The sequence below is a fragment of the Trichoderma gamsii genome (genome assembly GCF_001481775.2).
Source record: "Trichoderma gamsii strain T6085 chromosome Unknown Scaffold_61.2, whole genome shotgun sequence".
In the NCBI taxonomy this organism is placed as follows: domain Eukaryota; kingdom Fungi; phylum Ascomycota; class Sordariomycetes; order Hypocreales; family Hypocreaceae; genus Trichoderma; species Trichoderma gamsii.
In genome coordinates this window covers 60547-82413 of record NW_020171398.1, presented here as the reverse complement: position 1 = coordinate 82413, position 21867 = coordinate 60547, and the positions used below count along the sequence as shown (strand labels likewise).

General features: G+C 49.2%; 6 protein-coding genes across 6 annotated transcripts; 2 read left to right on the top strand and 4 right to left on the bottom strand.

Annotated features, from left to right (window-relative positions):
* Positions 1 to 1441: 1441 nt before the first annotated feature.
* TGAM01_v210366 (ankyrin repeat and SAM domain-containing protein) lies at positions 1442 to 1747 on the bottom strand (the record flags this gene model as incomplete). Its single annotated transcript, XM_018807293.1, has 1 exon — positions 1442 to 1747. One exon carries the CDS (start codon positions 1745 to 1747, stop codon positions 1442 to 1444), a length of 306 nt encoding a protein of 101 aa, XP_018659459.1.
* A 6145-nt stretch (positions 1748 to 7892) lies between these two features.
* Positions 7893 to 10437, bottom strand: TGAM01_v210365 (hypothetical protein; the record flags this gene model as incomplete). Its single annotated transcript, XM_018807295.1, has 2 exons — positions 7893 to 10306; positions 10371 to 10437. 2 exons carry the CDS (start codon positions 10435 to 10437, stop codon positions 7893 to 7895), a joined length of 2481 nt encoding a protein of 826 aa, XP_018659461.1.
* A 1170-nt stretch (positions 10438 to 11607) lies between these two features.
* On the top strand, positions 11608 to 14354 carry TGAM01_v210364 (hypothetical protein; the record flags this gene model as incomplete). Its single annotated transcript, XM_018807296.1, has 3 exons — positions 11608 to 11734; positions 11796 to 13777; positions 13845 to 14354. 3 exons carry the CDS (start codon positions 11608 to 11610, stop codon positions 14352 to 14354), a joined length of 2619 nt encoding a protein of 872 aa, XP_018659462.1.
* Positions 14355 to 15001: 647 nt separating this feature from the next.
* On the bottom strand, positions 15002 to 15770 carry TGAM01_v210363 (hypothetical protein; the record flags this gene model as incomplete). Its single annotated transcript, XM_018807297.1, has 3 exons — positions 15002 to 15043; positions 15097 to 15340; positions 15424 to 15770. 3 exons carry the CDS (start codon positions 15768 to 15770, stop codon positions 15002 to 15004), a joined length of 633 nt encoding a protein of 210 aa, XP_018659463.1.
* A 1648-nt stretch (positions 15771 to 17418) lies between these two features.
* Positions 17419 to 18963, top strand: TGAM01_v210362 (hypothetical protein; the record flags this gene model as incomplete). The annotated part of the gene is made up of 1 exon (XM_018807298.1): positions 17419 to 18963. The coding sequence occupies one exon, from the start codon at positions 17419 to 17421 to the stop codon at positions 18961 to 18963; it is 1545 nt and encodes a 514-aa protein (XP_018659464.1).
* Positions 18964 to 20167: 1204 nt separating this feature from the next.
* TGAM01_v210361 (cell cycle arrest protein BUB2) lies at positions 20168 to 21735 on the bottom strand (the record flags this gene model as incomplete). Its single annotated transcript, XM_024550777.1, has 4 exons — positions 20168 to 20291; positions 20351 to 20768; positions 20846 to 21167; positions 21265 to 21735. The coding sequence occupies 4 exons, from the start codon at positions 21733 to 21735 to the stop codon at positions 20168 to 20170; spliced, it is 1335 nt and encodes a 444-aa protein (XP_024404474.1).
* Between the last annotated feature and the right edge of the window lie 132 nt (positions 21736 to 21867).

Genomic DNA, 21867 nt, shown 5'->3' with positions numbered 1-21867 from the left:
TTATATGGCTCGACTCTTGAACTGCGTACATTACCATGACTCAAGTGTCAGATTTCTCGTTGATCCTTTTTAATACCATTCTGGTTATTCATCAGATGGGAAAATGGGACTTACAAATGACGCATCCATTGCAAGTGAAAAAGTAGTGACCGTAATTGTAGTCGATTCCACAGCCAACAGTGTCCCCTAGACAGTACGGTTTGAACAGCTTGCCCCTCTCATTGCACCAACAAGACTCTTCATAGATGCTTCCATCATGTCCATCATATCCGATCGACCACATGTTGCGGCCTGGGACTGTGTTTGCCTGGTTGGAAGAAATCACCCGACAAGCCTATCACGACCCGTGCCTTTTCTTCCACATATTTTGATGCATTTTTGCGTGTTGTCTGCAATAAGAATACCTGGAAATAAACAATGTCTGACCCTCGTGGGGGGAAAAGGGAAGTTGGCACGAATAGTGACATGATCCTCGTCCTCTGGCCGAGCTGTTTGGATCGTGAATGTTGATGAGAGGGGGGGGAAAAAAAAAGAGTCATCGGTATGGATGGAGATGCTTACCTGAAAAAGATGCCTCGAGCCCTCCATTCAAGATCTCAAGTCTCGTTTTTAAAACAGCCACTATCAATTCTTTGTCACAGACGTGGCCATGCAAGCGTTGTTGGCGTCCTGGTCTTCCGAAGGCGCTCTTTTCGATACCATTGATATCTCTTCCGGGGCTTGGCTTGGTAGAGAAAATGATGGATATTCTAGTCGTCTTGGTCGCTTTCATAGTTATTGATTTCGCGCATGAGTGGCGCGAGGCTGGTCCAAATGTTGGGATATTCAATTCCCGTGGTTATCCTGAGCTTTTTGAAGCCGAGGGCCGATTTATCCATCTTGAGATCTTCAGAAACAAAGCTCAGACAAGCATCCAGAAATTCCACGTCCAAATCTTACCTAGATATAAATCTGAGTTCGACACCGGTCGGTGGATGGCCATGCCGGCGCTTGAAAGGATCCAGGCCTGACTCAACGAACTGAGCGGCTAATGAGCCATCTACGATGTATCCTTCACTGTTCGGCTTATTGATATCAACAGCGATATCTCCCTGGTGGGCTAAAATAGCCTCGACAACATTTATCCCGTTGCTTCCCATGGCAATGTGCAAAACAGTCATGCCCTCGTTGTCGACAAGGTTTGGATCTGCAACTCTCTCTCAATCAGCAGCCGCACAGTTTTTTTGGGTTTCTCCAAGTAGCTGAATGATGAAGAGAAGACTAGCTTCTTCGGGCGTCTGATGATTGACATTCGCCCCGTGGTGTTTGTTATAGCCACGTGGAGGGGAGGCCAATTGTCTATATCGCAGATGCTGGTACCGGTGCTAGCTTCAAGCAGGCAGTGCCATTTCTGCCGCTCAGGAGTAAGATGTAATATAGATTGGAGTCTCTCCAGAAATGTTCACGTGTTCATGGGCGCTTTGGCCTCGATGAGGATCCTAACCATGTCGAGGCTATGCTGACTCGCCGCGAGGGACAGTGCTGTATCGCCATTGTCATTACGACATTTGACGTCGGCTTTCCATTCAACCAGCTGTTGGACATGAGCAGCGTTCCCGGCACAGACAGCCTCAATTAGCAGTGTATTCTCCTTCGGACCCTGATAATTGACGTTTGATCCAGCCTCCAGGAGGAGCTTGAGCATGTCTAAAGACACTGAGCGATGAGCGGCTTCCCAGAGCAGCGTGCTACTGTAGTCGCTTATCATAGTTACCGCTTCTGGTATCTTGTCAACAAAGAATCAGACACACGGCAGCTGAGAATAAATGTGCAAGTCGATTGAGACGACTCCGGAAAATAGCGTGGGATATCTGACAGCCAAGACCTCGCCTTAAGCGGCCACGTCTCGAAATCTCCCATCAAAATCAAGAAGACTACAGACTTCTGACTGTTGGAAAATTGATCGCAGTACGCTTTTGAGAGTTTGCCCAGACCATGTATTCTGGCGCAGTAATATAGCCATAAACTTTTAACGAGGAGAAACAAAAGCGGCCTCTGAGAAATAATCTGGTGTACAAAAGACACCAGGATATCATATTGGCTCTTTATCGGCATCCGATTCCGGCCCATGAAGTCGATGACAACTACAGGTGATTCCTGAATGATCTTCTGAAGCAAAAGCTTCATCACGGCAAATTTATCCTGTCCCATTGGCCCAATTACCTGAATTGAGCGTCCACGGACATACTTCAAGGAGATATGACCAATCAATGATGCATAACTCTCTTGCAGTTCGTTGCACTTCCTGGCTGTGCAAGGTTTTTATCTCGTCAGGAGTTCAATTCGAAGGGGCAAGCACCCGTAGGTATCAAGATAAAGCGAATTACATGCTTGGGAGGAGCTTGCAGCTGGTCCATGATCATCATACACTATTTCGAGCTTAGTCACTTACATGTACATTCGAATAGTATCCCTCCACAGAAAAGACCGCATAGCACTGGTAGAAACTGAAGTCGAGCATACCTGGAGAATGATGCGAGCTTGGAGGTATATAGAGAGGAGAGAAGTGCCGTCTAAGCCTTTCGCAACTATCCAGATTATCAACATCTTGATTCCATGGCACCAAGATCTCAAAAATTGCTGTTGGATTGTTGTATAACTGCATCCCACCCATGAACAAAGTTGGTAATCGGGTATCGAGAGGCAATTCGCCAGAACACGTGCGATAGCTGGGACAAAAGGGCGGCAAGAACCGAGACTAGCTCAAGTGGCCGACGTCGGTATTTGCACGTGCCATTCTCTTGGATCATTTTAACAATCGCTTGATCCCACGTTATAAGCTCTGTATCTAGTTTGGAGAAAAATCATCATCTCCTGTCATACTAGTTATAGGAACTGCGTTTTCTGATCCATATTCGGCATTGATGCTTATATCCGGGGGGGCTATTAGGCTCATCTTCTATGTCATCAAGATTGAAGTCGTCCTCCAAGTCCACGTCTGGGACAGAAGGGCCATGTATGTCATGAAACACAGCTTGTGTCTGAATATGAGCTTCTGGCACAAGACTCTGTATCAATTCTCTAATGAAAATAATACGTTGAGCCTCAGCAGCTTCCGAGAAACCAACCAGATTTATCCTATAGAAGGATACGCGTGTTTAGCATATGTATTTGTACTACCTGCGGCTCTTGGAATGTCTGGGAAAAGACTTACTCGTCTCTGGGTTCGTCGTTTTCGGACCTTTTCTGCGTCTTTTCTGCTTCCCATGATGTGCTGATTGTTTATTTTCTGGAAAAAGTAATCTTTTTGGCCTGCAGATAGAAGGTTGGTTCAGATTAGACGGTAGGTAAGTTTCCGTATTTCAACCATGTTTTTACCTCAAGCTTATATTCCTACTATGAACAAAGATTTCTTTTCACAGACAAACAATCGTGCAAAGACTGGTCGTGTGCTCTGATCTATTATTGCAGTGCCAATTAGCCTAGCCTGAATAGTGGCACGTATGCATACTATCGCTTTGAGGAGGAAGCATGCGGCAGCAAACTCGGTTCATAATGCCATTCATGCCGTCTGAGGTCACCATGACAACAATTTTCCGTCTTTGGAACCCTTTCATCTTAATGATATGTATCCGGTCGTCTAAGCGTAACGTGCTTCAAACAGCAGTGACAAGTGTCTGTGCAGAATCATTATTCATGTCTTCTTTATATATACTCCAGACTGGGAAAGTTATCAAGCACCCCAAGTCCATTATCTAAACACTGCCACATAGGTAGGTAGTTTAGGAGAGTGGCTGAGCTACATATAAAGTATTCAATTGCAGCAGTAGTAGCTTATGCTACAGCTACATGTAGAGCGTTTGATAACAGAACTGGAGCGGTAGATAGCTATCCTCTGTTTTTTTTCCTCAGGTGCCGTCATCGATTCCGCTTTAATACATTCCGTCATATAATGAATGACGATGGTACATGTGATAGGAGGACATGAAAAATAGAACGCAGAAAGAAAAGCAAGCGGAGTGAGGTAGAAAAGTCGTTCTTTATATCAAATCAAGCGGGAGAAGTAATAGTGTCATTTAGATAACCCCGTTCGCCAAACTATCGTTTGGGATACCCTGCGTATAGACCTTCATCCGACACCGATTGTTTGCGAGTATTTGCATCTGTATAGTACCATAATAGTCAGCAAAGAGATTATCGTTGGCAGGGACGTGATTGGAAAGCGAGAAAGAAGGACAAACAAGCGTAAACTCCACCACAGCCGTCAATTATTCTTATTGCCCCGAGCGTAATTACGAATGATAGCATCAAAGCTATCTTTCGAAGAAAAAAAAAAAATAGAGCCAACTATAGTCGACTCTGAATGTTCCCATAGCCAACCTCTCTGAGATTTATAAATTCCAGCAGAAAAAGCAAGGCATCTCCTCAAACATAAAGGTACGGACAGCTCCTCTCACTGCTTTCGGATGTAGTTCCGAAGTAGGTCGTAACTTTGCTCCTCAACTGCCTTCTTCAATAGGTATTTAAACACTTCGGGCTTTTCGATGCTGAAATCAAGAAACGCTTGAAGATCTCCGCATTCAGCCATGTCAATAAGCGCTTGTTTCTGGTCTTCTGATAGCTTCGAGAGTTGCTCCATTAGAGCCTTTTCAAGATCAGACATGTCCATATTCGCCGGATTGAGGACTGGCAGTAAATAAACCGTGACGTGGTGGCGAGGCGAAGAGTGGAGGAAACAAGAGCAAAAAGAGCAAAAAGGGATTAAGAGAAACCAGAGAAGCTCGCTTGTGCAGAGAATGTGCTCTTTAAAGTCAGCTGAAAGTGAGAAGAACGTTGACCTAGAATGCCAGGCAGATTGGCCACGTGCCGTTGCGTTTGCATCAAATACCGGCATTGTGCCCAGACATATAAAGCATTTGTTGAATATTTAGATGTAGATAGAGTCAACTACGATACATGGAAAACGTTAGAAGAAATCGTATAAATATCCATTATTAGGCGACTGTACTCTAGCGCACACTCAAGAAACAAACAAAATGGAAAGGACCAAGGCAAACAGCCCATAGTAACTCCATCCTTTGATACACCCCAACGCCATTCATGAAATAAGAGTCCCATGGCCTTGTCTATAATTTACAATTTAAATCAGCCCATGTCCCGTATAGCCCAAAAAGTGGCCAATTCAAGTCTCCCTATTTTCAACCAAATATCACTAGACTACGCCCTTAATGTTAGCAAATGAGCTTTCGGGGTAATCAAGCATATTGATTGAATCATCCAAGTTGCCCAATTCTCTAGCCACTGTCAAGATCAAGCTGTTCTCTCCTGTCTTGTCACCTGAGGCTTCCCAGAAGACGGCACCTCCGAGGTCCCTGCTCAAGAGATACTCGGCCTTCCATCGAGCAGTGTCGACGGTATCGTAGGAAACGAGTTCTTTCGTTGATTCATCATAACAGTACGCTGCGATGATTCTACTATTGATGTAGACGTCTGAGCCAGGTCGTGGCAGGTCGCGATACAGCCAAACACCCTGCTCAATGGAGCCCTGTCCCAAGCCCTGGTAGGGCTGGCCAAGGCCTTGAGTATTCATGAATGAGCGACCGTAGAGAGGAAGGCCGAAAATGATCTTGCTAGGATCAATTCCGTTAGCTAGGTAGTCATCCACTGCATTATTGGAGTTGAACTTGGTGCTGATAGGATTGTGAGCGTCAGCGAAGACGTTGGCTTGATTTCCCGAGGTATCATCCCAGCTGCCAGCGAAATCGTACGCCATGAGATGCCAAGAATCGACATATTGGTCCATTGCCGGCATGTCTAGAATGCCATAGTGCTGAGGGCCAGCAGGCGTCGCGACAGTGAGAAGGTAGTGGTAATCTTGGTTATTGCGCTGTGCGTATTCGTCCAAAGCTTCTCGACACTCTCTGAGGAGGTAGACAAAATTTTGCGATTCTTGCTGAGAAAGGGGGTATTCGTAGTCGATGTCGATACCATCGAATCCCCAGCGGGCGAGAAGTTCAACAGCGGTCCGAGCAAACTGGCGTCGCCCAGCTTCCGAACTGAGAGCAGGATCAAATTTGCCCTGTTGCGACGCGGTCCAGCCGCCGATAGAAAGCAGAGTCTTCATTTGGCGGTGCTGCTTCTTTAGCAAGAACACCTGTTCTATAGCACCGTGGACGTTGTTTGCGGATTCGTCCCAACTCTGGTTGTCCCCGAAACGCTTTTGCTCGTCGCCCCAAGTATCAATCGAGATGCTGCGTGCCTTATTAGCAATTAGGCAATTGAAGTGAAGGTTTTTGTCTTCTTTGAGGAAAAGCCTTACACAGATCCATCGCTGCCAATTCCAGCAAACGCGTACAATAAATGCGTAATCTCGTCCGCGGGGAGATTTTGAGGCAGAAAGCCTGCACCGTAGATGCTCCTACTATCATTAGTAGCTATTCTCGACAAGTTGGCGTTGGTCGTAAATATGTGACGAGCTTACCAGTCTGTAAAATACACAACATTCTTCTTCTTTCCATGTGGTCTGTTCCTGGAGCCCTGTTGATCACTTGCGCCAGCGTTGTTCGATTTGGAAAACGGAGGCCTGGCTTCTGACTGTGAAGGAGTATCATTTCCGACTGGCCACCAGGCCGAAGGAGAAGATGGCTCTGGAGTTGGATTGGCCTGCCACGGAGCCGAAAGTGGCGATGTAGGCGGTTGCATATCTGATCCCAGATCGAAGGACTTGGGAGCCCATAGCTCTGGCTGTGATGACTGCGAAGGAAAAGTTTCCAAGACGACGGGCTCGTTATGGAGCGGCTCCGAGCCGAATGGTAGAGAGCTAGCTGGTCCGATCGATACTGGCGAAGAAAGAGGCACTACGTGCTGCTCTGGGTCTTGACATCTTTCAGCAATGGTTGGAGCAGCCAGGGCAACTCTGGCCACAAGTGGCAAAGCGGCGCAGAAGAGTTTGAGCATTGTGCGTGGATATCGAGCCCAAGGATGTAGTGCCAACAGCAGAATATCCGAGATTGAAAATATTGGCAGTATCAAGTTTTAAGGCTCCCTGCGGCTTCTTATATGAAGAAAGTCAAAAGCAGTGGATGATGCTCGCAGTGGAAGAGCTGAGACACTGTGTCAAGAGGTATTGGGAACGGCAGACTCGCCATCTCCTGAATCGCTGCGCAGTCTAGACCACATAATCATAAGCTTTTCGCTTCGAAGTACAGTACATCGTGATTAGAGGAATGTAGAGACAGGGCAGTAAAAAGGTTGGTACCATGCTGGTGCGTGGCTCTCAAGAGAGTTTAGACGACCGGCAAGACCCGTTTGTGGCTTTGTCGTGGCTCACAGCCCGTTGAGTCAGAAAGGACTACGCGACACCTTGACCGGCCCTATTCTTGCCTGTTCAAAGGAATTTTTCCTTGCGCGTTGTACACTCCGTTAACAATAGCTCGAATGGTGGCTGGTATACGGAAGGCGGCGATTCTCTCCGCTTAAAGTTGTGTCAGAAAGACAAAGCAAAAGCGAGCCAATCACGGATGCGGTGTTCGTCTGTCGTTCCAGCCACTCGCTCAAATCTGGGTGTGCACTGGTTTCGGGCCCAAGATTAGAACGCAGGGTAAGACATTGTGCATCAGCCTCAGGGGGGGAGCTAGGAATGGAATACTCATAGCCGCGGGTGGGAATGCGACAAGCCGCACTAGGATTTTCTCAGCAAGGGAGAGTAAGGGAGACAATCCGAAAAGATGGGCCGACAAAACGTGATCTTCCACGATGAGGCGTCGATTCGCCCCTATGGTGGCTTGGCCATGCCAAGGAATTCTATGAATCGGATCCTCAGACAATACTTCCGGTAGCATAGCTGAAACTCACTCGTATACATCAGGAAGCGGCCTGCAGCTGTGTCTTAAAATAGAATCGCATTCAGGCTATCATCGTTCGCAGTACGTATCTGACACTTCTTCCTCCACGGCTACAACATCTCCAACTTGTACTGCGGGCCTCGGGGCATTTACCTCGTCGTATTGCTCAGTAGGTTCATGGCGCATATGTGTACCAAAATAAACCTTGCCGTTTAGACGCCTCGTTTTCGCAAGCGTTGAGAACGGTTCTTGCCTTCTCTCGCCAGTATTTTGATCCACGCATACCATGTGACATCTCTGGCAGGCTCCCAAGAGCTTGAAAATGTGATCTCCAATACTAACCGTCCTCCACATGTCTTCAGAGTAAGCAGGACGGCTTTGTTGGCCTGGAGAAGTCTCAATCACGATATTCGCCCGAAAGACTGCTTCTTCCACAGCTGCTCCTCCAGTCTTTACGATGCTCTGATTGAGCGATTCCACGCTAGGGGTACATATCATCAGAATCGGGCTCTCATTGGATAGAAGAATCTTCCCCGGTTGGCTCTGCTGCTCAGAATCCGAATCAGGGGGAGAGGGAATATCGGGGAAAGAAGAGTACTGGCAGCTTTGAGCACTTTCTGTCTGCTGATGCTTCTGCATCCGAGCTTTGGAGAGCCTGCTACCAGCTCCCCGGCCTCCTGCTGGAAATCTTGCCAGCACACATGGAATTCCAAGAGAGTCGGTGAAGAAGTCGTTAATTTGCTCAGAGAGATAGGCTTGCGCAGATATGTTTTCGCCACAAACTCTAGAGCTTGTTTGGCGAAAGTTTGTGTCAAAGAGAGATGGGTCGTTGGATAGCGGTATATCTACATAGGTCGGCTGCCCTTTCATCGCGCTTCCACGATATTTCACGCGGAGAACGTCCTCATCAAAGAGCAGCAAAGGCTGCAACAGGGCCATTTGTGGATAGCGCTTCTGGCTGAGAGCAAGCCCTGATCCTCGGTGAATCAAGCACCACTCTCGATCCCAGGCTAGCCCCTCGGGCCGCACTTCCCAACGAACCCCAGGCGGAACGATATAGCCGCTACAGCTCTTGATCGGGTATACAGCAATACTTTTGACTCGAAGCTTTGATGACGCACCGATAGTTTTCAGGCTAGGATCGATCTGATTTGGCGTTGTAAACAGGTCCTCCACAAAGAACTCTTTCATAAAAGCCAGAAATTGAGACACATCCGATTTGGTACTCATTGCTCCTAGGCTAGCGCGTATTATGCCAGTGGGTTTGTTGGCAAATCGGTTACTGTCTTCGCCACATCGAATTCCAGCAGAAAGATTTCGCTTCATCTCCCAAGGTTGTAAATCGAGAGCAGACGCAATCCCACCAGGACTGCACACACCCCCTGTCCTTATATGCATCTTCTTCAAAATGGCCAGTTTCTCAAATTCAGCGAGTCCAATCCATAAACCACGACTGTCTTGAATATTAAAAGAAATGACTGGTCCAGTATCAAAGAGCGCCGTATCATCAGGCATATCTGAATAAATATGACAAACAGGGTTCCCGTTTGCGTGCCGTAAATCAGACAGCCCACGGTAGAGTTCACGACTTAGATATGCTGTGTGAAAACTGATTTGATCCATAGAGCCAAAAAGCTGTTGATGAGTCGATATTGCTATGCCAGCGGCAATGATATTGTGGAACGGCAGTGTCCCGTCTTCAAGACGCTCATGGAGAGATAAAGATTTCAGAGCATGCCACGGCTCGTCTCCACAGACTACCACGTCCACCGTGCCGCCACCAAAATATTTTCGATGGCTGAATATAGACGCCGCAGAACGCCTGACGAGGAGAACGCCCAAGTCTGGAAATCCAAAAATCTTGTATAAACTTAGTACAACGAAATCCGCAGCAAAGTCGGGATGTGAAAGGTCGAGTTGTGAAGTGGCGCTAAGTGATGCCGCGTCTAAGAGTGTCAATATTCGGGGCGAAGATTGATTCTGACTATTCTTCAACTTCTTGGCCCAAGACAGGGGATATCTCCTGCCGTCCATATGAGACTGGGCTGTGTATGCGAATAATGTGGTACGATCACCAAGCGTCGTTGGCTTGAACGGATTTTCACCGTCTAACCAAGACTGAACTCCGGTGTTATCGAGGCAGACACTTCGATGCGCTTCTTCTCTTGCTCCCACAACGCTAGTATGGCAGGCTTGGTGATGAGCAAAGACAAAACCTTCTGGCAAGGATCTCATGCCCTCAACTACTAGCTTTACGCCAGCAGTTGCATTCGCCACGAAGACCAAATCATACTGTTCCGGATCGGCCTTGAAGAAATTCAGAAGGCGTATCCGTACTTCGTCGATCTTTGATGTGGACTGCTGGGACGGTAATGATGCGGAATGTGGGTTTCCGTAGAGAACTGATGTCATCTCTTGCGCAAAGGAGTCCATCAAAGACTTTGAGCAGAGCGTGCTCCCGGCATGATCAAGATATACAGAATCTGTACGGGTGCTATCAGTTAGAGGTTGCGACTTGGGGCCATGGCGCATATCCAAGATATTTACCTTGCAGCATTGGGTATTCCTGGGCACGGAATGCTTCGACCGCGCTGTTGTATTGGAGCCGGGCCATCTTGCTGACCAATGCTTCATATACAGAAGATGTCTACCGTGTTGATACTTGTAGGACGTGACCCTAGCTAATTAATGTTTGCAATCGAATAGTTTAGACTAAGACGAAGGCACGCAAGAAATGCCGAGGATACACAAAGAGGGGCGGGTCTGAGCGTGTGTCAACCTGTTTGACAACTGATTGTCAGTGCCAGATGTGATAGATTCAACTGCCGCATTCTATGAACGGGCGAGGATTCGCCAGTCAAATCGGTATGGCGTTGGATGGATATATAAGTATAATATCTAGGTTCAAGAGACCCATGCTAGTAAGCAAGATGACGCTCCTTTGAGGCAGTTGGGCACACGTACATGCCGGATGGATAGTCGGAGATCGCCACTCTCCAACTATGGTGGGAACACACACTGATTAGGTAATGCAATCCACACGTGCTAGCGTTGGCCTACAGTGCCTCAAGTGCAAATACCGTGCGTCTTCGCGATTTCCGATATGAGATTCTGCACAGTGCCCATATTCCAACAGCCACTCCCCCACAAAACTGGCGTTGCGCGTGTCGCGGCCGTCTTCGGCTCCACCTCTGGATGCTCTCAGCCTCTACCAACTTCATCTCTTCATCTCACTCTCTGCGGCTGTCCTCGGGGCGCATCACCACGCAGTCGCGCAATCGCCTTTGATCGGATCCGCGCTTCTCAATTCAGTTCGTCATCCCTTTCTCGACTCGTCTGTTCTCCTCAATTCTCCTCTCTGCTCCTTGTCCTCTCCTCCCCCTACTATCCGCCTGTCCTTCTCCCTCTTGCCGCCGTGGCTTGGTCAAGCTTCCGGCATCGATCGGCAATTCTCTGCCTCTTTGCTCTCCTCTATTGTCCTCTCAGCTCCTCTCGTTGTCCAACCTCCGTACCGGGTCTATTTGTCTCTTTTTGGGCAGTAGCTCTTTTGCTATACACGCCCTATTATCTCTCTTTTTCTTCTTTTTCTTGTCTATTTGTCCGATCTTGGGTCAGAATGTCTTCTCTAACCGCCGTTTTACCGCCATCCAGTAGGGCGCTCTATCAATCGATTCCTCCGTAGGAACGAGCATTGCCTCTGATGTTCCGTATTATCTGACTGATTATCAATCTGAAACCCTGAAACCAATTCTTCGTTTTACATATCCACTGCTACCAACAGAAAATGGACTCCTATTCAGGATCTTATCGTGACGGCTCAGCTCGATCGCCCAATGAAAGGACGTGGGGCCGTGATGATTCGAGGAGCAGAGATGACAGAGGTGACCCCTTTTACCGCGCGAGGTCCCCTGGTTTGTCCTGCCGATTTCCCACTAATGATCATCTCTACTTACTAACCGCCGTGGTTTCTAGGCAATGAGCGCCGAGACCGCCGACGTTCACGTTCCCCGCCTCCTGTTGACCGGTACGAGCCTCGACCTCGCCGCGATGGCCGTGACGATAGAGACCGGGAGGACCGGCGTCGCATAACCTCCCCACCAGCGAACATTGATCGCTACGTGCCTGGGCAGGACAGTGGACCGGCTAGCGTTCCCGTAAACCCTTTGGCTGATCCATCCAAGCTTCCTTATCAAGTTGGATTCTCCTATTTCGGCGAATGGTGGAGAATGAACGAAAAAATCAAAGATGATAAAGAACACGCCCGGACAGGGCGGAGAAGGGAGCCCGACAGGAACAGAGGCGCCCGAGACAGCCAAGAGGAGCGTGAGAAAGAAAAAGCCAAAATCCAAGTAGCATACGATGCGTATAAAGAAGATCTCCAAGCCAAGATGGCCAGGGCTTTCGTTTCGGAGCACAAAAAAGAGCAATGGTTCAAAGAAAGATATGTTCCCGAAATCAGGGACGAATTTAAAGCTAAGCTCCAAGATTTTCGACGAAGTGCGTATGGCCAGTGGGAGCAAGACTTAGAATCTGGCATTTTTGATGAGTTTTCTCTCGAGGGCATTCCAAAAAGCGAAAGCAATGGAGCTGGTGGTATAATCGAAAAGGAGGAGGGCGAAGCAACAGCCGCCAACGAAATCTTGGGAGTTGGCGATTTGGTTCCCGTGAATGGAGCTGATATCCGTGATGAAAATCAATTTCAGCCCACTCTCCTTATCAAGACTATTGCCCCTCATGTTAGTCGCCAGAATCTAGAAGCCTTCTGCAGAGAAAATCTTGGAGAAGAAGAAGGCGGCTTTAAGTGGCTGTCTCTTTCCGATCCAAACCCGAGCAAGAGATACCACCGTATTGGCTGGGTTATGCTTCATCCTTCTTCGGATAGCGCACCGCCAATGGATCGCGCAAACCCCGAAGATGAAGATGGAGACGTAGCAATAAGATCGCCACCCCCTCCTGCTTCGGCCGCAGAGAAAGCTCTCGAAGCTGTAAACGGAAAGACAGTCAAAGATGAGGCTCGGGGAGACTTTGTCTGCCATGTCGGAGTTCATAACCCTCCCCTTCATCCCAGAAAGAAAGCGCTTTGGGATTTGTTTTCCGCACCAGAGCGAGTCGAGAAGGATCTTCGCTTGGTCAAACGGCTAGTCAACAAATACGAAGAAGACTTTGGCTCTGATTTCCAGGCCATCCTGAAAATCGAAGAAAAAGTTGACGATCTGAAAAATGCAGGTCGCCTACAGCCTGCTATAATTCCCACTCCAACGAAGAAACCCACCAAGTCTCGAGAGCCTGGAATGGACGAAGCAATGGACGATGATGAGGAGGCCGCTGAAGAAGAGGAAGAGGAAGAAGGAGCGGTGGAAGATGAGGAAGTCGATGACGAGGAAATGTTGGTGAAAAAGAAGCAGCTTGACCTCTTGATCGAATACTTGCGCCGCGTCTTCCACTTTTGCTTCTTTTGCGTGTTTGAGAGCGACTCTGTGCATGAGCTTACACGTAAATGCGCTGGTGGACATCTGCGCCGACCCCAAAGCACTCTCACCTCTTCTGCCAGGGCTGTTGCCAGGGCCAGTGCCAATGGAGATCCATTCCCCGACAGGAAACGAAGCGAGGGCGATAATGATGCTGACGGAGAGTCGGTCGAGGGAGACAAAAAGTTCCGCAATCTGTCTTCAAAAACTGAGCAACAGCTTCTCCGCGCCTATAACTGGGTCAAAACCTTTGAAGACAAGCTTACGCAGATCCTGGAACCCAGTGCCGTGGATATTCGCAAGCTTGGTGGCAGACCAGTTGATGAGGCTATCGATGAAGAGCTGGCCAAACATGTCAAGCAGGAGGACGAGCACAAATGGAGATGCAAAGTTCCAGAGTGCACCAAGCTTTTCAAAGAAGATCACTTTTGGAAGAAGCATGTAGAAAAGAGACATGGCGAGTGGTTGGATAGCTTGAAACAAGAGGTATGTCGGCTCTCGCCATTACCACAAATTTGTCTGTATTTTTTGTCTGTTGCTAACCCAGAAAAAGTTTGAACTTATCAACGCCTACGTCTCAGATCCAGCACACATTGCTCCTTCGCGGACCGATGCGAACTCAAATGGTCACTTCCCACCTACCAGCGGCCAGTCAGCATCAGGTACCCCTCGTGGTTTCAACCTGCAAAATTTCTCCATGAATGGTGTGATGGGTATGCCTGGATTCCCCATGGGTCCCGGAAACTTCCCCTCGTTGTTTGCAGGCATGCAAGCCAACAACTGGAACTCTACGGGTGATGACCGCTCAGGGGGGCCTGTCCGTCGAGGCGGAATGTCTGGCGGGCGAGGCGGATACCGCTCTGCGCCGTATGATCGCCGTGGAGGCAACCGCTGGGATGGAGGCGGTGGCCGAAACCGCAATGGCGGGTCTCGATGGGGAGATGGAGCTGGCGCTGCGGCCGCCGCTCCTCGAGAAGCCGTGCAGGGTCGTAGCTTGAAGAGCTATGAAGACCTGGACCAAGTATCTGGCAGTGGAAATGGGGGTGCTGAGCTCAACTATTAAATCTGCTTGTGCAACTAGGTGGAGTAATCAAGGAGAAAAACGACAGTGGAATTTTTGCTTTATTTACACTATAACTATTATCATTTGGCTGCAGAAGATGCGTCTGCAAGTTTGTACATTAGGCTCAGAGTAGTTTACGCAACATCATATTTTCAGAATGGTACTTGATATCTGGCTTCAAATTAATCATCTCGAAAAAGCTAAACTGCAGTATGGAATATGGCTGCGTGATTTTCGCATGAATCAGCCGGCGCGTTGTTTATAGCCTCTTAGAGGGCTGCTCAACTGCCACTGCTGCTACTGCTGCTTGCCAAAGACCGTACGACCGCGAAGAAAAGGGGCGTCTGGAATCGACCTAATTGAGATCCGATTCGCATAGCTCCCACCTCAAAAGCATACCGATAATGAGGGCATCAACTCTTTTTTTTTCATCGACTAAATGTTTATATGGTGGCTATTCTTTCCTCGATGCTGTTTTCGCTAAACGAAGAGTAGAGGCTGCATAGATTGTTGGTATCATTAAGGTAGTGGTTGGCGGCCGTTATTAGTATGCTACGCGAGCGTTTTTAGAATACCTCGTGTACAAGTTTCATAGCTATACACTGAGGGCGAAGTGTCGTAGAAAGGAGACAAAGACGAATTGCATTTCAAGGTGCCTTTTCGAACAGTTCGAGAATGGGTTTTGCTGCCTAAATAGGGCGTCAGCACAAGACTTTGCAAAGTGTCTGATATATGAGCTTACATCGATGAACTTCTCCAAGTCTTGATCTAGATTGGCTAAGTCATCCTTTCTTCTCTTGTTCTCTGCTATGAGCTTTTGTTTCCTTTTGAGAAGCTCTTGGCGACGCTGTTCTAGTATTTCTCGCTCTTCCCGCTCGTGTTCGATGCGTGCAAACATGCGCTCGTCGTCGTCTGCATCTGCATGCTTTGGGTGTAGAGCCAGGAACTCTTCGACGGGAATAAGAGGCAATTGCTGGTATTTGTGGCTAGATTTAATATGTCAGCCATTGGGCGCTCAAGTGCGAATCTACCACAGCAGCAAAGAGGTATTCAAGAAGGAGGCGCATACTCGTATGATTCACAGCCTGTAATCTCGCCCTGAAGATGCCGCTGCTCGTAATACAGATTTTGCAGTTGAAGATGCAGTCGGTCGACCTCTTGACGGGCCTCGGCGGTCTGCGCCTTTGTGTCACGCGCCGACAGGCAGGCGTTCCTGTGCAGGCCGCGCAGATATGAAATGTTGGTGAAGAGCTGCTTCTGCTGCTTGGCAATCTCGGCCTGGATGTCGGCGGTGGCTCGGCCGTCGCTGGCCTGGTCGGCAAGTTGGAGCAACGCGTGGGCCTGGTCGCGGGCCTGGTCTGAGATTTGGAGGACGGCGGCGAGCGACGGCTCTGTGATGATTTTTTCGACAGCCATTGCTGGTATAGGAGGGCTGTAATTGGCAACCTTTCTGTAAAAAATACTATTTAGATTATTATGGTAAGTTATTGATCGGTCGGCTTGATGTCTATTCGCGGATGATGATGATGCTAATGCTGAAGGGTCGATGAATGATGGACGAGTAGCAGCAGCAGCAAGGCTGGAGCTGACAAAGTGGAGGCCAGTACACGCTATGGGCAGTTTTAGCGCGAGGCTGTCAATGGGTTAGCACCGCTGTCAGGCACCTTTTAGCCTTTAGCCGCCTACGCCCTGTTCTGCACCTATTTTCTCTAGAAGCCCGAGGCATCGCCAGTTATGTTTGCTCTCTCGATCCAAGCCGTATTGAGGATTGCCATCCCAGCACAAAGTAATGCAGGCGTGTCGGACACCGGAGACGCGGGAAATTACCACGCTGCCTGCCTGTACAAGTAAGGAGAGTGTGGAGGCGGAAATGCCAAGATGCTGTCCCGGCTCTATGTGAGCGGCCAGGTTCAGTATGCCTGTCTTGTCCTACTACTATTACTATTGCCATCTCCTGATACTTAGTACTATCATCATTCCAAACATGAGCATGCGGTCGTTACTCGCAACCTCAACTTGGGCTATGTGCTACCAATCACGTATATAGATGAAAATAAAATAAGACCCAAGTTGGATTTGCGGCTGATGATCTTTGCCAAGCAGCCAATGAGGCAGCGCCATCTCGCATTCCCACCCCGGCGCGGTATTTTTGTCCGCGGCATGTGAGCGTTCCCCAGAGTCATGGGATGATGGCGGTAGGCAGGGCAGGGCAGTTTTTCTTAGTCAAGCTGTAAGCCGAATGAAATTATGATTTATTGATGAACCACACAGTAGCAACAATCTGTTCCATGTGAATTACCTGTTAGGTTAATAGGCGGTAATAGGTACATGCGCCGACAAAATAATTGGTTGACAGCGGAGGTTATTCGGACTGCCCGCTACTAAGGCCGATTGAGTTTTATTTCTTTTTTTTTTCTTACATCATTATATAGCCGCACCCTGATAGCACGGGGTGCTTTGTCTCACTTTATCCCGCCACCCTCATTTTCCTTCTTCCATCTAGACGCAACTGCGGCGCAATAACCGAGGGATTCAAACAGGAGCATTTGGCCGTACAACGTTGAGGACAGGATTTTTTCTCTTGCCTCCGGTCTGCATATCCACGCAAATCTCCGCAGCCCTGCAGCCAATCGCGCGGCCTCCTGGCGGCCCTCAATCCCCTAAATAGGCTGCTGTTGCTGCTTGACCCGCATCGAGACGAACCGAACCATCAACCAATTCGACTTTTGGAGCCAATCAGTGCTAAACGTTGGGGGAAGAATCGCCAATTAACCGCATCGTCCCGCTCCATCCGATCAACAAATCGAGGAGTCTAGCAGAGCCAGCCGCTCCACTGCAAGATCTCGTTTCTCTGTTTCTTTTTTTCCTGTTCTTTTCCTTTTTCTTTCCCTCCGCTGTCAGACGCATTCCTGGGATCTTCGCCTCTTTGATCGCTTGGGCCAATCATCCGCAGCAGCCAAAGCCCGTGCCACTACGCAGCCCAGTTGACGGCCCATCGCTAAGTCCAAGAAATGATAGTCTGACAGACGTCTCAAACTCTCCTCTCCTATAACACTCAATCAAAATGGCGGGCGTCACCACTGCTCTGACGTCCGCGTGCGGCTTCAACCACGACGGCGACGACAAAGACTCGACTGGTGTAGCTGCTACCAGCGGTTCCGACTTGCGCCGCGAGGCTCAGCAACAGGCAAAACGACGACGGCACTCTTTCTTTATCCCCCGACGAAAATCCATCGTCGGACACATCATGGAGGGAGAGGAGAATCTCCTGCTCAAGGTGGACTTGTTCCTGACCGAACTGGAGCGGCGGCTGGATTTTGTCGAAAATTATGTAGACCTCAGCAAAGACTCGAGCATTTCCCGCGCATTCTCTACTCTTCAGACGGTTCGCTCGAGATGCTCTCAGGCGTCCGAGGAGGTCATCGGCGCCGGCCGGCGCAGGCTCTACATCATGCTTGACACCCTCGAGACCCGGTACCAAGAGACGTTGGCTGCGACCGAGTCTCTGCACGAGAAGGCGGGCCTGGGAATCGAGTTGCTGGAAGGGATGATGGCCGAGTTCGAAACGCGCGCCTACAAGCTGCGCGAGCAGGGCTTTGCCAATGCCGCTACGGCTGCCGAGGCATTTATGGATGAGGGCCGCAGAGTAGCAAACGAGAGCATTGAGCGGGCAAAGTCTGTTGTCGACGAAGGAATCGAGCGCGCTGTGCGGGCTGCGCTGTCCCTCGAAGAGCATATCCAGCAGGCTGTTCTGCTGGCGCGGGATCGTGGACTGCTGCTATACGACGAGCTGCCAACGCCTTGGCGAAACAACCCACACATCAAGAGAGGCTACCGTTTCCGCGAGACCAAGATCGAATGCGTCCGGTCTGTTTTCAACATGTCCAACGAATTCATCAACATTTGGTCTCACGCCCTGGGCCTAATCCTGGTACTGGCCGTTGCCTTTTACTTTTACCCCAGCAGTGCCAATTTCTATCTCAGCACCAAGACGGACGTTGTTGTTGCCGCCATCTTCTTCATGATGGCCTGCTTGACTCTGGTATGCTCCACCATTTGGCATACCATGAGCGCTGTTGCCGATGTCAACGCCGTCTCCATGTTTGCTTGCGTAGACTACACCGGCATCTCGCTGCTCATTGCCGCCTCCATCATGACCACCGAATACACCGCTTTCTACTGCGACCCGGTCAGCCGATGGGTGTACATGGGCCTCACTGCCTTCCTGGGCATTGGAGGGGTGATCCTGCCGTGGCACCCCAAGTTCAACGGCACCGACATGGCTTGGGCCCGCGTCGGATTCTTTGTCGGCCTCGCCTTGACGGGGTTCATGCCGATTCTGCAGCTTTACTTCTCCCACGGACCCGAGTTTGTCTACGACTTTTACTCTCCCATCAGCAAGTCTCTTTTGGTCTACTTCAGCGGCGCCGTCGTGTATGCAAGCAAGGTCCCTGAGCGCTGGTTCCCCGGCATGTTTGACTACATCGGCGGTAGCCACAACTTGTGGCACGCCGCCGTCTTGGGCGGCATCATCTTCCACTACACCGCCATGCAGCAGTTCTTCTCCAACGCCTTTCACAGAGCCGAGGCCGGCTGCCCTGCTTATTAGAAGGAGCGCCTCTCGGTCATGGTAAACAGCGCAGCACAAGCACATTTTGATCTAAACTTGAGCTTCAAAAGCTAAAAGTTTTTTTCCTGCCCTGATGCATGGTCGACTCCCAAACATGTTCTTGCATTTGAGCTTTTTTTTTGCGTGTATCTTTTTAACTTGTTTTACTATTAAACAACGGAGCGCATAAACACGAAGCGGCTATGAACAACGAAAGACGAAGATTAAAACGAAAAGATACGTTACGTTACGTACATGTACAAGCGGGCTCAGTGCCTTTATAAAGAGATGGGAGGCATTTCTATCTCGATTACGATTCAGTTCGATTCAGTTCTGTTCAGTTCTTGTGTATACTCTTTCTTCTTTTCACCTTCTTTTTTCTAGCATGGGCACAAATTGGCGTTTTGTTTTGTTTGGGCAACGTATTGCAAATGCCCCGTGACGCTTTCCATGGCATTCTGACTTTGACTTTTCATATAGCTTTTTTGCTCTTCTTTTGGCTACATTATAACTCTTTAGAATAGCATATATCTTATTAATCAACTGATAAACATTGTCAAACAGAAGAACTGTCTTCTATCAGTGTTTTCGATCAAAATGCAGATTCTCTAAGCCGTACCCCTTTAAGAGCCCATGTGAGAAATTCAGCCTGAAAAGGGAGAGTGGACATGTACTAGGTACGGAGTTTTTCTTGTAAATGGTTCATTATAATGCTCTTTTTCCGTTTAATCATGTGAGTCGTAATCATATTCCCGTGTGTAGACCCCGCAGCGTAATCCCTTGCTGTACCCCAAATTTGTGCCAATAAGTGTTATCCCACCTCTTCAAATACCTAATACATTGAATGGTTCCATTTCTGTCGTAGTTGCTAGGCCGCTAACCGCTGCCTTTAAAATGAAACACAAATACAATTACATGCGCCAACATCTCCCAAAAATAAAATCAATGATGCAAGAAAAAATTGTCCGTAGGAGAAAAGCAGGGCCTCAGTGGGAATGCCTGATGCCAAGGCTGACGTCGGGCCGGAGAGCCACTAATTCCATTCATTTGGGTCAGATCGTCATTGGAAACGCGTCAAGCATGCTATCACGTGGCGCGTTTCTCTGAAACAGTATGCTGGATTTCCCCTTTACTGGCCTTCACTGTTCATTGTGGCCCTCGTTAGTAAGAGGGGCAGCAAGCGTTTCATTGTGTCCCATCATCTTCACATGGCATGCGTGGCGATCTCTTCGTAAACATCGTCCGGTATCTTCTTAATGATGCTGATCGTGATGCTCTTGACGAGGTCGGCATTTAGCTGTGGAAATGATCGCAGAAGCTTGTTTGGACTAGCAATAGATGTTAGAAGCTGAAAATATCAGTGTTCAAAGAAAAGGGGGGCAAATACCTCTGGGATTGGAGGATCTGCGACCGCATAATAGTAAGTTGCGCTACAATGCACACAATATTAAGATGCGGTCCGTACGCAAAGAGAAAATCCCAAAGGCGCAGCACCTCGGGTAGAGGTGGTGTACATGCACAGAGTGTTAGTACAGAGGGGAAGGCATAGATTTCGGCCGAGAGCCCCTTTGACGTGAGATACATGCTAAGTTTGGGATCGACAATGGCCAAGACTTTGTCTACCAAGGCAAGGCCGCGATGCACGCCATCCATGGCACCACGGATATAGCCAGGGCACTCGCGAGTCAACAAAGAGTGGAAAGCGACAAACGCTTCGGCTTCGCTTCGCGCGGCATATAGAAAAGGGGCAGCCAAAACATTCATGCCTTGGACATAGACGCCTGGCTCGAGGACTGCACCGGATCCTACTCGAGAAAACAAACGGACGTTAGCATATACAGCACATAGATGACTCGGTCGAATTCTTGGTGCCAAAACGTACTCGCTTGAGATTGGCCAGAGTGGCTGCCTACAACGCCATCCCGCGGAGGTATAGAAGAATGACTGCTGCCAGGACGGCTGCTCTGGCGTTCATCTTCTTTCGAATCGTGAAGGCGCCAGGCGATAGCATTCAGCAGTCGAATCAAGCTTGCCTCGCTAACACGGCGTCGGAAGAGAGGATCGGTCGTCAGCGTGCGAAAGGTATCGTTGCGGATCTTGGCGTATGCTGGAGAAGCACCACGATGTATGAGGGCTAGGTATTCGTCTGTAGACATGATTGGGGCGTCCAAAAGGACGAGCCATACGTATATCCTCAATGGAGACTAAATCGATGGCAAACCCAACAAAAAGTAAGCGCATGTCAGTGATTTTCGCCGCCTAGCTCTGAGAGCAAGCAGTCAAAACAATGGTATCGCGCACCATTCCATCCTCTGCGGCTTTGACGCCTTCATCAATGACTTTCCACCTGGCGCTTTCCAGCGCACCTATGAAATCGCCATCGTTTGGTCCATCGCGAATGATCTGCTGCAGAGACAAGTGGCCGTGTGAAAAGACGGGCTTCTTCACACCTGACCGTCGGGCGTTTGAGGCGGCAGTTGGTTGGTACAGCGGCGGTGGTGTGGCATCGCTATTGGCACGACCTCGTGTCCGCGTTGTCGAGCCTGCGACAGGATTTCGACTCGGAGACGGCGGCAGCTGTTGTTCTCGGCGCTGCTGTGAGATGAGAGACGCCTGCTGCTGGGCGGCGGCTCTGGCGCCCAATGCATGAGCAGACTGGAGTCGTCTCAAGGCGCGATGCGTCTGTGGCGATGGCGGGGCTTGGAGAGTGCCGTGCTGAATCGACGACAAGGCGGCAGGGGCCTCCTGAGCCGTGGGCGGAGGGCCAGACATGGTTATCGGGCTAAGATTGGCCCTCGTGGTGGTATTTGGGAAGAGTTGGTGGTGATATCGAGGATGATGCTCTGCATGTTTGGAGCACGCGTTTGGCTGGCGTGGGGGTAGCTGCCACCAGTAAGAGCGTTT